The 14,652-nt window shown below is 54.3% G+C and overlaps 1 protein-coding gene across 1 annotated transcript in view; it reads left to right on the top strand.

The window, feature by feature from the left end:
• The first annotated feature begins 418 nt into the window (after window positions 1–418).
• Window positions 419–14,652, top strand: part of IGSF21 (immunoglobin superfamily member 21) — a 269,631-nt gene continuing 255,397 nt past the window's right edge. Inside the window, exon 1 of the mRNA XM_033228095.1 lies at window positions 419–655. Coding sequence (XP_033083986.1) covers window positions 586–655 — 70 coding nt within the window. The 5' untranslated portion in view covers window positions 419–585. The remainder of the gene's footprint in view (window positions 656–14,652) is intronic.

The raw sequence follows: 14,652 nt of genomic DNA, 5'->3' as shown, positions 1-14,652 counted from the left end.
GCCAGTTTTGAGTGAGGGGAGAGGAGAGGTTAGGAAGGGGTGAGCTCTCCTTCTCCCTGCAATAAATCGGCTTAGCGGACGAGAGCCGAACAGCCCAGAAAGGATTAAAGAAAAGTCTGTATAATACGCGGAGAGCGCGGCGAGGGGAGGGCGAGGAGGGCGGGGGGCGGGGAGAGGGGGAGGGACGGAGGGAGGGCGCGGGGAGCCGGGTGCTCTCGCCGCTGGGAGAGGCGAGCGCGAGGCAGAGAGAGCGCGATTCGGCTCCAAACTCCGGTGCTGCAGCCGATCCTACTCCGGGCCGCGGTGGGCACCGCGCGCAGCCGGGAAGCCGAGAACCGCGGCGCGCCCCGAGGACGCCCAGAGCTCGAGGGTTGCTGCGCCTCGCAGAGCCGGAGCCGAGTCAAGCCGGGCGCCTAGGCGGCCCGGCCGCGGCGGCATGGGGGCGCCCCCGCGGCGCTCCGCGCTGCCCGCCACAGCCTCGGCCAGCGGCCGGAGGCAGGAGCGCGTCTGAGCCCATGGCGAGGGGACCCGCCGCCGCCGCCGCCACCGCCGCCGCCCCGCCACCGCAGCCAGCTCCCGGGCACCATGCGAGCCGCCCCGAGCCTCCGCCGCTGCGTCTGCCTGCTGCTCGCCGCGATCCTGGACCTGGCTTGCGGTGAGTGCGCGGGCGCCTGGCGGGTGCCGGGCGGGGAACGCGCGCGGGGATGGGGCACTGGGGGAGAATGCGGGCCGGGGTCGCTCCGAGAGGCTCGGGCTACGAGCACCGGTCCTGCCTGGGGTCTGTGGAACTGGTTGGCTTGATGAGGGAGGGAGGACGCCTCTGGGGAGAGCGCTCATGGGTTTGTGCCAGGGTGTGTGTGTGTGTATACAATCGTGTGTCTTTGTTGTGTCTCTGGGTGAGGGTGTCCGGGAAGGAGCTGTGTGGGGAGAAGGTGCGGGAGTGTATTTAGAGATGCAAGTGTGTGTGCGCCTGTGTGTGTGATGGTGTGGGGTCTGTGTGTGAGTGAGCGAGTGTCTGGAGGGGTGTTAGTGTCTGTGTCAGTTACATGGAGAAGGTGTATGTGTGAGAGTGTGAGAGAATGTTGGGGGGGGGTGTGTGAACATGTGCCAGCTTCCCGGTGAGGGTGTGAAGTGTGTGAGCTTGTGTCATTGTGGGTGTGAGGTGTTAGGGGGTGGGTATGTGAGGTTTGGCGTTTCACGCGTGTCCCGAGTGTGCAGGTCTCTAGGGGTGTACGACAGCGGATTACTATTTCTGTGTGCACAGGAGACGGGACTGTGACACTTGGGCAGGAGTGTGCTTATCTGGGATGGGTGGGGGTGAAGGTGCCTGGGGGTCGTGTGCTTCATGGGGCTGGGAGTGTGTGTATGCGTGCCATGGAGCGTGTGGTTCTTGTGTGCAGGAAGGTATGGACGCGTCCGGGACTGGGGAGTTGTGAGCAGCTCAGTGTGTGTGTGTGTGTGTGTGTGTATGTGTCCCGTGTGGACTTGCTCCCGGGTTAGGCTAAGCCAGCTGGAAGGAGATTGAAGCTGAGCCGGTACTCCGGAGCCAGCGAGAGGTGGCTCCGCAGGCCCAGGGTCCGCGGTTCGCGGCCGGCCTCCCGCCCAGCGCCGCCGCGTAGCGGGTCTTAAATGGTGACGGAGCCGAAACCTTTTCGCGCAGTGAGCGGAGAGCCAACGCGAGGCTAAAAGCCAGGCGGGAGGGAGGCGGGACCAGCGAAGAGCCGCGGGCACCGAGGCTAGAGGGTCCGCGTCGGGGATCCTCCTCCAAGCCTGGTGCCAACCTCAGCCTGGCTGGAGTCAGAGCCTGGCTCCGCCTCGGAGTGGGAGGGGGACGCGAGGTGCCAAAAAGTCGTCTTTATGATCAATAAGGTCTCGACCCCGAGCCCCACTGGGTGATAGAGACGGGCATCACCTCTGTCCTATGCCATAGCCTTGTCCCAGCAGGAGGTGCCTGCCTAGGCTCCGAGAGTGCCTTAAAAATTACCCCAACTCCTTCTACCCCGAAGTCCTTGGTGAGTGCTGGGTCTGCTGATGGGAGAAGCTGCAGAATTTGAGCCTAGAAGGTAGTCCTGACAGCGAGGGGGGAGGGGTTGGTGTAACCCAGAAGGAATGCAAACCCTGTACTTTGTTCCCCTATCCTTGGAAGGGGAACAAGAGACTTTCCAAAGTGGATCAAAATCTCCCCCCTCAACTTTGGGTTGAGGGCTCCTGGCTTCGGATGCCTCTAGAGGGAAAGGTTATATGGGAGAGGTTCCGGTTCCAGCGCCGCCGAGAGGGCACTGGGGTTTGTTGAAAGGCACTGGAGCCCTCACCTGGACATTGCAGAGAGCGGGGGTTGAAGGTTGGGGACCGAAGGTAAGCACCCCTTTCCCTGGGAATGCGCAGAACACAGAGACGAGGCAGGGCGGTGGAGAGGACTGATGGGAAGGGCTTGGTGGGAAACCCTGGCTCCGTCAGGACCCCACCCTGCGAGCTCTCCCTGGAACCCGGGAGCAGCGTTCTTCTGGCTGCCGGGCTGCGGAGAGCTGACCCGGCATCCTGGCGCCTCCGATCCCTTTGCCCGCCTCTGCGGGCTGCGGGAGGCGGGGGTTGGCCTGGCTGAGGGTGAGCGCATCTGGGCCGGGGGAGCCAGCGAGGCCTCCGAGCTCATCTGCGCAGGATGAAGGAAGAGCGCAGATCCGGATCGCGAATGGGAAACTTTGCGCCTCTGGGGTGCAGAGGGAGGTCCGAGGCCGCCGCGAGCCCTCTCTTCTCCGCAGAGGAGAGCACAGGAGGGTGGGGTCCCTCTTTCCTCCTTCCAAGTCTGTGCCCAGAATGGGGGGCGGGGTGCGAGAAGAGTCCGTGAGAGACGCAAGAGGCGGGCCGTGCCGGAGGAGGGCGCCCTTCCTGGGGGTGGCCCAGAGAGGTGCACCTGGCAGCGGCTTCGCAGGTCCACCTGCCTCGGAGGCCAGGGAGAGGAGCAACCTGGGCCGGCCTTTATGAACGTACTGGCGGTCACCGCTCGGGGAGGGACACGGCCAGAGCGCCCTCGCCGGTTCTGCCCCATTCGCGTGGCAGAGCAAGGGTGCCCGACGCTAGAGAGTCGGGTCTAGCAGGAGGAAGGAGGCCGCTGCCCCTCGCACTGGCTGGGCCGGAAGTCCTTGCCCTGGCTGCCCACGTCCCAGAATCAGACCCTCCAGAGGAGAATCCCACATTTCTCGGGACTCCCGGGAGTGTTCTGGGGCGTTTTCAGCTCCTCCAGCCCCCGTGAACTGTGTCTGGGCACTTCTGGGAAGTCCTGCACTGGAGCCTGTGTAGTGGCGCCGGGCAGGGGGTGGAGGAGTGGTCCTCAGCCGCTGTTCAGCCCTGGGAAACGCTCCGCTGACGGCAGGGTGGGGGCGGCCCCAGTTAGGGGTAGCCCACGGCCCCAGCCGGGGGTCTCCGGGAGTGCGCGGACGGAGGTGGGCGGCCCGGCCGGTTCTCTGGTTCTCTGTCTCCGCAGCCGCGTGTCAGCAGGTGGGTGGGATGGAAGGGCTGTCTCCGCTGGGCCGTCGCAGCCGCAGCGCCGAGACTGCGGGGGCTGTGCGCGCGCGAGCGGGTGTGACGACTTTATATATTTATCTTCCCTTCACACGCCCCCTTCCCGCCGGGCGGGGCCTCTGGCGCTGTAGGGTTTCTTCTCCAGCCCCAACCGGGGAAGGTAAGGGTCCTAATCCCTTGCAGGCTGCCCCGCCCATGCCCCTCCAGCGGGGCCCCGCCCCTAGCCATAAACTCCACCCCTCTTCCACCCACCAACCACCCTGCAAATGGGAGTTTTTCATTTTCGTGTTTTAAGTGCAGAGAATATTCGAGCTGGAGCGACCTCGGAGATCACTCACTTCGGTGGTTTTGAAACTTCTGTATTTTTATTTTTCTTTAAAGTAGGAGAACCCGTTTGGAGGAAACATTATCACCCTCCTAAATTCCCCATACCTTGAGCAAGATGATAGGTCCGAAAGCAGAGCTGCCCTAGTGGATGCTGGGATGAGGCCCACATCGAGCGCTTCTTCCACACAAGTCTTTCACAGCCTTAGACTGCTCCCTTCCTCCGCAGCTAATATCGTAGCTGGGGTTTTGTTTTTCCAGTAGCCCCGATTATATGGATCAGCTGCGATGTGTCTAGCAGGATGCTGGCTGCTGCTTCGCAGTCCTCATTCATGCTGCAAGATGGATTTAAGACCCTCTTTTCACAGACTAGGAAACTGAGGTTCAGAGGTTTAAGACTTGTTAACGAGAGAAGTGCAGGCTCCTTCCCGCTCCCTCCTAGTTCTGCCCCAGGCTCATCTTTCCTCCAAATCTTCCCTCTCTCTGGCCACAAAGACTCCCTTGGGCAGGGCATGTGAGCAAAGAAGGACCCAGGTCATCTGAGTGATGCCTCAGATTTGCCTGGCTACTCTGATATTTCAGAGCATTAGTCACACACTTACTTGAACTTCACTACACTCTCCCAAGATGGGCAGAGAAGGGAGTAGGGGAAGGAGGTGGAGGAGTTTAGGGGACTTGCTTAGGTGCCTGGTTTATAGCAGTGTGTGACTTCAAAGGCAGAGACCAACAAAAAGGAGGCTGGTTAGTTCTATTAACTGGGTTTCCTGGGATCTGCAGACGTATTTAACCTAGGCAGTTGACAGCCTGGCTTACCATCTTGCCCACCTCTGTTACAGCCCCAGGCCACCAGGAATTCATGTATTCATGCATCCAACAAATGCTTATTGTACACCATGTGCCAGACACGGTGCTGAGCATTGGGAAAGTGGCTCTGAGCTTGGTAGAGGAGTCCCCTGCCTCTATGGTGTTTAAGATCAGTGGAGTGATGCTTCATTTAGAGGGAGGAAGGGGCTATTATCGCTCTCTGGCCCTAACCGAGCCAGGCATCATGCCATGTGGCTTATCATTCTTGTCTCAATCATTCTTGTCTCACAGAATCCTTACAAGCACCCTGAGAAATAAAATAAGGCCCATTGTGTAGATGAGGAAACCGAGGCTCAGAGAGGCTAGGTAACTTTGCCGAGGCTACCGAGTCGTTAAATGGCAAGCAGGAATTCAGATACAGGGCTGTCTGACTCCCTGACCTGTGCTTCCTCCCTCCATGCTCTGCTATCTCCTGGTGATAATTTCCTGAGCACCAGCCACATGGATGTGTCCAGTCTCCTGTCTGGATGCCTGACTCTTTCCCAAACCCACACTGAAATAGAATCATCCAGGGTGTTCATCTGCACAGATGGGAGAGGGAGTGTTCCTGAAAGCTATTGCCATCACCAAGAGAATGAATAGGCATCTGCTGTGGGCAGGGCACATCTGCAAAGAGCAAGGCCTATGAGTGTGATCCCCATCCCGGGGCACCGAGAGGCTGGGCATGTTTCCGAAGAGATGAATGACAATCTGTTTTGTCCATCCTCCCTCTCTAACTCCTTTCCTCCCCCATCCACTCCTGTTCCCTTCCCCCTCTTTTTTCTTTTCTTCTTCTTCTTCTTTTTTTTTTTTAAATAAAAGGAGGTTCAGGATCTTTTGTATGTGGAGGAACTGGGAGTTTCAAAACCAGGTCTGAAGCAATCCGGAGACAGCTGCTTTTTCATCACTAGAAAGGGAGTACAGCAGCCCTTACTACTTGTAGGAGGGTGCAAATCTGTTCATTTCGAATGATAAATGTCAGCGGTGGTAAAACACATGACATCACTTCCTAGGAGGTGTCCTTCTTTAGGATGAAATTCCAAGGAAGATTGGGGTGGTGAGATCCTTTGTGCTTTCAGTGAGCTCCAGGAGTGGAGGGGGCCCATGTTCACTAAGACCCCTGGCCAAGATTCCATGGACAGAGCAAATAAAGGTAGTGTGTATGGGGCTGGAGGTATAGGCCCTCTTCAGCCACCTCTGCAGCCCAAAACAGCAGGAGAGACAGGTCGTGGGCATGGGCAGGGGGTGGATTGGGGGTGGGGTCTTTCTGAGACTCAGATTTCAGTCCTCTCCCAGGAAAGGAACTTGGTGTTTGTCTTGTCCACCAGTCTTTATTACATCTCCTGGCCACGTACTAGATTAGCTCTGGGAAATCACCCCCACCCACCCCCACCCCCCAAACACAAATTGCGTGACATCTTGGTGAGTGAGACTACTGGGTAAGGCATCCCCAAGGTGGGCCCTGGAATCTGAATATTGGGCAGAGTGTCACAAAGACTGAGAATCACTAGAATGTCCCCCTTGCCATTGGGACCCCCAGGAAACCATCCTTTGTTGGTTTCCTGAGACTGATAATGATGGGACCTACCTCCCAGGGTGCTGAGAGGGTGGAATCAGGCATTACAAGCAGAGCTCTTGGTTAGTCCCGTGGGCTCTGATGCTTGTTACTAGTGTTAACCATGGTAATGATGAGTGCCTGCTGAAGCAGCCCCAGTCCTTGTGGTCCTCGACTTTTCCACAGTGTTCTCATTGGTTACTTTTTTTTGGCTTGAGTGTCCAGTGTCAATTTCTGCTGCTTGCAAGGAAAGGATCGCATGTGATAACCTCCCTAGGTGTGATGACTGGTGCCAGCCTTGGAGTTGCCAGTCAGCGCACTCTTGGTAATGCACAGAGGATGGTTCATGGCCCTCTGGCTGGGGATGACCAATCCTCTTTCCTGTCTTTCCCTGGAGTCTTGAGGCCCATTGAGCGCAGTCTGAGACACAAGCTGTTCCCTGCTAGTAAAATGTACAGATGGAGCCAGTCTTATTGTGAACTTCCAATCCCCTGACCCACTAGACCCTGCTCCATGCAGGCAGGGACCCCATCTGGTTCTGCTCACTGTTGAGTCTTCTCCACAAAACACATAGCAGGTGATCAGTCAGGTTGTTTGTTTGGGTGATTAGGCTACCTCTGGCCTTTCGACATGTGCATCCTGGTTTTGAAGAGGGCTGAGCATGTGGCTTTTTATTTCTATGGAAAATTGTGTGAAAAGGCTTATAACGTGTGGCATTGAGGCTGGACTTGCAGGTGGACTTCCTGGCAGCAAAGATGTTCTGATCCTGGAATTTCATTCTTTCTTTCTGAAGTTTCTCAGATAATCAAAGTAGCAGAGGCCCTGACTAGACATCTTAACTCTCTACCTGCTGGCTTCCACACCCATTATTCCATTTAGATCTCACATCAGACATGGAGACAGCTAGTCTTGTATCTGTTGAACAGATGAGGGAAAATGAAGCTCGGGAAGATGAAAGGATGGCAGTAGGCAGTGGCTGGACTGGAACCCAGATTCTGTGGCTGCAAGCTCAGCCTTCCTCCCATCCTCAACCTATTGCTGGGCTTCATTCAGCCCACAGGGGTCTGGCATGAGACAGGTCAGTTTCCCATGTGCTTACAGGCCAGTAAGCTTTGACCTGAAGTGTGCGCTGTGAGCTGTGTGCTGCTGTAGCCACTTTGCTGATGTGACTTCCTCCATCCTCCGCTGCTGTCCAGGTGGGTGTTATATCCCCAGTCCACAGGTAAAGACACTGACATGCCCATGGTCACACAGTTTGAGACCAGAACTCACTGTCTCCCCTGTCCCTACAGTCTTGTCCTGCTCAGAGATTTCTGGCCTTAGCTTCTCCATCCTTTGACTCCTCCCCCACTTCCGCCCTTTCTTGGCTCAGAGAGCAGACATCTGCCCTCAGCTAGCACAGCCCCTGGCTCCCTATAAGGCTTTCTCCAAGTCTCTGCTCACCCACATCCTCCCTCCACAGCCCCCCACCACACACACACAGACTCAGGTGTGCCCTAAGCATGTTTGCAGCAGCACTTTGGGCAACACTTTGAAAGCAGCCCTCCTCTGGGGCTGGAGATAGTTGAGGGTAGTCTCCTTCCTGAACAGAACTCTTGAGGGTGAGCATCCCTGCACCCCCAGCCCTGGCACCCGGCCCGGCTCTGAGCACATAGATCCTGAAGATGTGTTTGTTGAATGAATGAATGCTGTCTCCCCTGAGCCTGAAGTTTGATTCAAACACCAGACCCAGGCTTGTTTCCTGGCCCTACTCAGTTGCCTCTGGAAGTACTTTCTGGTGTGAGAATGTGTCCATTGTCCTTCTCCATTCCATGGACCACTGTGGCATCACAGCTGGCATCTGGAGGAGGGGCCAACATTGCAAGGTGGTGGGAAGACCAAGGGAGCTTTGTGTCCCTTCTATGTTCTCCTTGGAGAGGGGACCGTCCTAGATGGCCGATGGTAGGGGGATTTGGGAAGGTAAAGAAAGAAGGAAGGAGGGAGAGAAGGAAGGAAGAAAGATGAGAAAGACGGGAGGGAGGGAGGGGGGAAGAAAGGAAGGAAAGAAGGAAAGAAGGAAGGGATGGAGGGAGGGAAGGAGGGAGGGAGGAGGGAGCATTCACTGAGCAGCTACTATGTGCCGAACCCTGTGCCAGACATGTTCACGCATAACATCATACGCAACTATCCCAGAAATGCCCATTTGGAAGATAATATTCTCCACCTTCACAGATGAGATAAAGAGGCTTGGAAAGATTGTGTGACTTGCCTGAGTGAGGGGCAGAGCCAGATTCACACCCAGGCACTGATTTGCACATCTCTTCCCAACTCTGAATTTTTCCCGTTGGTAGCTTGAAATGGACCATTACTGGAGTATTCACACAATGAAAATCGGCAAACTATACTGGGGCCTCCCTCACCCCAGAACTGGTTGTTATACATTTGCCAGCACACCCCTAGGTATGCCCATCCTTCCTAATCCCTGTCTCTGTGGGGCAGCTACCTGGGGTTAATGCGCTTTCGTTTCCACCTGCACTGGGCTCACGTTGTCGACCACTTCCTAACAAAGTATCCTTGGGCAAGACACTCGCTGTCTGAGTCATAGTTTCCCTGTCTTTTAAAAATAGAGGGTAAGTGAGAGAGAGTAATAGCACATGAAAGCTTTTGGCATGAAACTGGCCTTTCCCTTCCTCCTGATGGGACCAGCAGGCCATGGAGACTCCGAGATGAGAGTGGGGTCACTGTTTCTTCTCCCTCTGCTGGAGCTGCTTTGGCCGAGAAGTCCATGATCCAGTCACTTCCATTAATTAAGCAGCTGCCCCAGGCCTGATTCTGGACTGACAGAGACATCTCGGGAAGTTTCAGGTTGTGGGCAATCCCACATTCACTGGGAACAATAAAAAATCATGTGTAATCAAATGGCCAATATAGGGCTTGAACCAAGCTTATGTCTCTGGGGATTAAAGGCAGTGGCGCAGGAAGGCTCTGAAGGATTGAAACAGTCTTGACAGGTCAGGAGAGGGTTCCAGGCAGAAGAAACAGCACATGCAAAAGGCTGGGAGAAGGGGGAATGCCATGTGGGCAGGTGAGGGTTGGAGCCATGAGGCACGTGGCCTTGCTTAAGCGCAGGTCCTGGTTGAGGAGCTGGGGAGGGGGTTGGAGGAGCTGGCAGAGACCTGCCTGCTAGGGAAGCGGTCTAGATTTGAGCCCATGGGGTGAGGGGAACAGTTTAAAAGAGTGGAGTGGCATTCCCAGAGCAGGGCTCTAGGAAGATTAATTTGGCTTTTCTGGGCCACCTGAAGCTGGAAGCTCTTTCGAACCTCCACTGGGTTATAAATGGTTGCTCTGAGCTGCCCAAAGAGACAACGGACTCCAGAAGGAAATGCCATCATTTGGAGATGGCCCACTTCTCCCAGCACATCCTGACTCGGCAAGAAGGGAAAGCCAGGGCCCTGCCCAGGCCCTACCAAGATTGCACAGCCTGGAATGGGGTTGCCCCAGCCCGAGTGTATAACTTGGGCCTGATCCAAGAGTGAAGGGAGGAGGAGCGTGGTCCTGGGGAGAAGCTTCTAGATCTCCAGTGGGCATGGGCTTTGTGGTCTAACCGGCCTTCAGATTCCACCTCCACCACTTGTTCAATATGTGGACTCAAGTAACCTCTTCATTGCTTTTATCCTTGGTTTCTTCAACTGCACTTGTACCTCTTCATGGGGTGGGGGCTGCTGGGAAGTGTGAATGGATAATACCAGGAAACCATAGGCACAGTGGCTAGCACACAGTAGGTGTTTGAAAGTGGTTGCTCCCTTGAGGATGTTTGGCTCCCGACCACATGGTAGGAGCACCCTCCAAGTTTGAAGGGGAAGAAGTGTTTATAACCCTCGATGCCCAGGAGGAGAGGATGCATGGCAGGTTTCCCCACGTGGATCACTGGAAGAATCTCTGGGTTTGGAATTACGGAGCATCTGAGCCAGAAGGGAGGTGGGAAATTATCTGCACTATCTCCTCTCTCCCCATTTTAGAGATGAGAAAACTGAGGCCAGAGAGAGGAATGAGTCCTCCTTTGTTGCATGCACTGAGCATGATGTGGGGGGCAGGTCTTCTCCTTCAATGTCAGGGATCTGTCCCAGGGCTTGGCCAGGTGGACCCACCACCTGAACAGCCTGGCACGGGGAAGCCTCTGGGTCCTCTGAAATTGGGTGGGGACCTTGGCAGCGCTTCAGTAAGGAGCAACCCCCAGCCTCCTACATCACAGGACAGCTTGGGAGTCGCCAGGGAGAGAAGCAGCTGAGCCTTTGGGTTTTTTTGTTGTTGTTGTTCCTTTGCCAAGCTGTTCCCTTTGCCCTTTTGTTTCTCTTTCTGCAGAGGCGCTCAGCGCTCCTCTGATGGGCTTGTTTGTCAGCAGTCGTTGGTGCTTCCTTTATCTCCCCAGCACCATCTCTTCCTCCTTTTATCCCTAACACCGCCCCCAAAGGAAGGCGTCCATCACTGGCTGCCCTGGCATCATTCTGGGCTGGGCTGGGCTGGGGGAGGGTAGCACAAGCCTCTGATACACTGGCAGAGGCTGGGGCGGCCAGAGGGTGGGTAGCTGTGGCATCCTGAGCTGGAGCTCACCGCCCGAGTGCTCTGGTTTTGTCGAGTGGGTATTCAGGCCATACAGCAGCCAAGAGCCGAAGGAAGGCCAGGTGTCTGGTTCCATAGAAGCAGGTGATGAGTTGTTAATTGTCACCCAGCACCTAATGTCCCAGGCAGGGGCGGAAGGAGTGAGGTGGGGGGCGGCAAAGGCAGTCACTTCACAAAGACTTCTTTGTTCCTGTCTGCAGCAGAGAAGTGGGTCTGATCTCAGCTTGGAAGGGAAGAGCCATCAGAAGGCCAATTCCTAGGGCCTGTTGCCTGGCTGGGGAGCTTTTGGGAAGGTAGGGGGAAGAAGGACGAGTTACCCCACGGAAAGCATAGGGGTTACCTCATGGGGAAGAGTTAGTCATTCCCAGGCCAGTCTGGCTTGCAGAAAGGAACTTCTTGTTTCAGGAAGCAGTATAGTCTCTCTCTTCCTTTCTTTCCTCCCTCCCTCCCTCCCTCCCTCCCCCCTCCCTCCCTCTTTCCTTCCTTCCTTCCCTCCCTTCCTTTCTCCCTTCCTTTCTCCCCTCCTTCCTTCCTTCCTTCCTTCCTTCCTTCCTTCCTTCCTCCTTCCTTCCTTCCTTCCTTCCTTCCTTCCTTTCTTCCTTCTTTCTATGTGTGATTGAGGAACTGAACTTTGTTGAATTCAGCTAAATAGAAGTCAAGACACTTTGCTTAGTTTTCATTTAAATGTCAGTAGTCACACATGGCTATGTATTGATTGGAACAGTGCAGCTCTAGACTGCAAGCCCTAAGAGGGCAAGAACTTACCTATTCCCTTCTTTCCTTCCTCCCTTCCTCCCGTCTTCCCTTCCCTCATTCCTTCCTTCCTTCTCTGGCTCTTGTTCATTCGTGCAGCAGATATTTATTGGATGTTTCCTGGGGGTCAGGCACTGTGTTGGGTTCTAGAAATCCAGAGGAGGGCGAATAGGCAAGTTCTTGCCGCACTGGGGCTTACAGTCTAGGGTTACACTGTTTCAATACATGGCCATGTGTGACTACTGACGTTTAAATTAAAACTAAGCAAGTCTTCTCAGCTTCCATTTAGCTGAATTCAACAAAATTCAGTTCCTCAATCACATGAGTCACATTTTAAGTGCTCAACAGTGATTGGTGGCTAGTGACGACGGTATTGGGCAGTGCACTTCCAGAAGCTCTACTGGACAGCGCTGGTCTAGGACAATGTTCCTCTTTGGGTGTGGCATGCCCATTGACAGAAAGAAAGTCACAAGGAATAGTAGCAAGGGGGTGGCTTTCCCTTTACTTTTCTCAGATTGTCCTTCTGGCTGTGCCAAGGAGAAGGTCTCAGGCTGATACTCTCATGCTTTAACGCCCTTCTATCACAGGCTGATTTCTTTCTAACAAAAAGATAATGGGTCTGGGGCAACCAGCCTCCAGCATGCCAGAGGGGGCAAGGCTTTTAATAACAATGTTTTGTTTTCATTGTAATTATTTTTCAGTCACTCTCTGTTTAAGGCAACTTATACCAATTTGCCATTTGGGACAGTGATTTAAATTCTCCCTCTTTAAAAAAAATGGCTTTATTTAAGTAAAAAATGAGTCAAGTTAAAAATGTTAAGTACATCGTGAAGCAGGTGGCTGCAGATACGGCCAGTCTGTGAAGGTGGCCGACGTGAATGTCTGCAGTTAGAAACCTTGGTTCAGATGGAACCACACGGGCCTCTGGAGGCACCACCATTTCTATGTTCTGTGATCCGGGGAACAAGTTACTTCACTCCTTATCAATCAGGTTCTGGCAGGAAATGGCAGGCTCAGCCCAGAGCGTCTGAGGAGGGCTTGTTCAAGGGACTATTTGCATAGGATTTCTGGAAAACTGCAGGGGATGGTGCAGCACCTTGGAGCTAGAAGAGTGGGGCACTTTCTACCTGTTGCCTGGAGGAGAGATGTAACCAGAAAGCAGGCTGGGCTGTGCCAAGAGGACTGCCAGACAGTCAGGTGGCCCTGTGTAGAGGATTACAGCCAACTCTTGGGGGCCTGGCAGGAAGCTGGAGGGAGAAATACCCTCACTTTACCCTCTTCCTGCCTTTGGGTCCCCTGATGGTGCCATCCATTGATCAAACCCTATTGGAAGCCCATACAGACCAGCCTCCAATGTGCAGAGCTGCTAGAAAGGGAAGAGAACAAGCTGGGGTCCAAGCAGCAGAGATCCAGCACAATCCCGCTAAGTCTCAGTTTCCCCATTTATAAAACGCTCTGTGATGCTCATTGTACCTGACGGGGTTGTGGCAATGATGCAATGAGACAACATATATATAACTAATGATCGGTAGCTATTTACATTTACAACAATAGCAGCAATATGGTGCTTACTCTTGTGTCCAGTCCCGGGTTCTGTGGTAGATTTTTCCTGAGCTAGGAAGTAGCATATGAGAATGGGGTTTTAGGGTACACGGTGGAATTTGGCTTTTCAGCGGCACATGGATTTGAAGGGGCAGACAACTTTGGAGGCACATTGCAGCTTGCAAAGCGGAAGCACTAGCGCTCTCCACCAGCTGGTATTGACCTTTGCAGTGTGTCCTTCCTACTCTGGTCTCTTCGACGTTTCCACATCTCCCCTGTGCCCTAGTCCATCTCGCTGATTGATTACTTCACCCCAGGGCTTACCGATTCGTCATTCCCCAGTCTATTTTCCACCCTATTTCCCATGGAGACGTTCTTTCTCCTTAGATCCATTCAGGTCATCTTTCCACCATCCCCACTGGCTCCCATCATGTGCAGCCTGGTCCACGTCCGATATGAAGAGGCTCAAAGCTGTCTTCTTCCAAATGGAAGGCAGGCACTCTCCAAGCCTCTGCTACTCCTGCCAGAGGCTGCTCTCACCCTTGCAGGTGGGGGAAAGGAGGATACTCTTGAGTAACTTAGCACTTTGGACCACTGGATCTTTATCCTTCACCTGAAAGCTGGAAGTGCCATTGCCACTTTTAGAGGGATCTAAAGGAGTAGCTGGAGCTCAGGGAGTAGCTGGCTTCTACGTGGAGATAAATATTCCTCAGGAAAACTTCCACCGGCAGTCCTCTTAGCTCCTAGCTTGTAAGTTGCCTGAGGTGGCTTTTCTCACGATCCTCTATTTTCCTTTGTCCAGTCCCTTTTCTCATCTACCTGACTGTTGAAATTGACTTTGATGAGGACTAATTTTGTCCATTGAAATTCATGAGACACTTACCCATTTCGTGCTTTGCTGAAATTGCCGTGACAAATACCAGTGGCAATTTCTTCCCTGGCTCATTCTCTAAAGTGCTCTGGGCAAGACAGAGTGCCCCTGCCCTCGCCGACATGCCATCTGTCGGCTCTGCCATCCTCCACCAGCCCTGCTATTGGCCCTGCCCCAATGCTGATCCATCTCAGCCCTTCCTATGTGCTCGGTGGTGTGTGATCCTTTAGGAGGGGATGAGTTGCCTGAGGGGGACAAATATGCCTCAGGGGGAAAAATTTCACCCACACCCGCATTGGGTCTCAATGTCCAAGTTGACTGAGGTGATATTCCTTTACCCGGCCCCTGTTCCATTTACCTGATGGTCCAAATTGACTTTGATGAGGACTCATTTTCCAGTTGAATGTGGGGACACGTTCTGTAGGCCAGTCCTTCATCACAGGCAGGTGCACCACTTCTGTCTCCTTGAGCCAGGTCCTGGGTCACCAAGATAGCTTTGGTCACCCATGAGTGACCAGCCTTGTGGCTGCTGAGCTCCGAACCAGTCCCTGGTCTGAGCCTAGACACACTGCAGAGATGGCCGAAGAAACCTCAGTCACCGTTTTCACAACTATTGTCATGTCTGTCTCATCTGTGCTTTTTTAAA

Source organism: Trachypithecus francoisi, unplaced genomic scaffold, assembly GCF_009764315.1.
Source record: "Trachypithecus francoisi isolate TF-2019V2 unplaced genomic scaffold, Tfra_2.0 Lachesis_group12, whole genome shotgun sequence".
NCBI classification, from domain to species: Eukaryota; Metazoa; Chordata; class Mammalia; order Primates; family Cercopithecidae; genus Trachypithecus; species Trachypithecus francoisi.
Note: the sequence above shows the minus strand (reverse complement) of the source record. Positions and strands in the feature narration are given on the sequence as shown.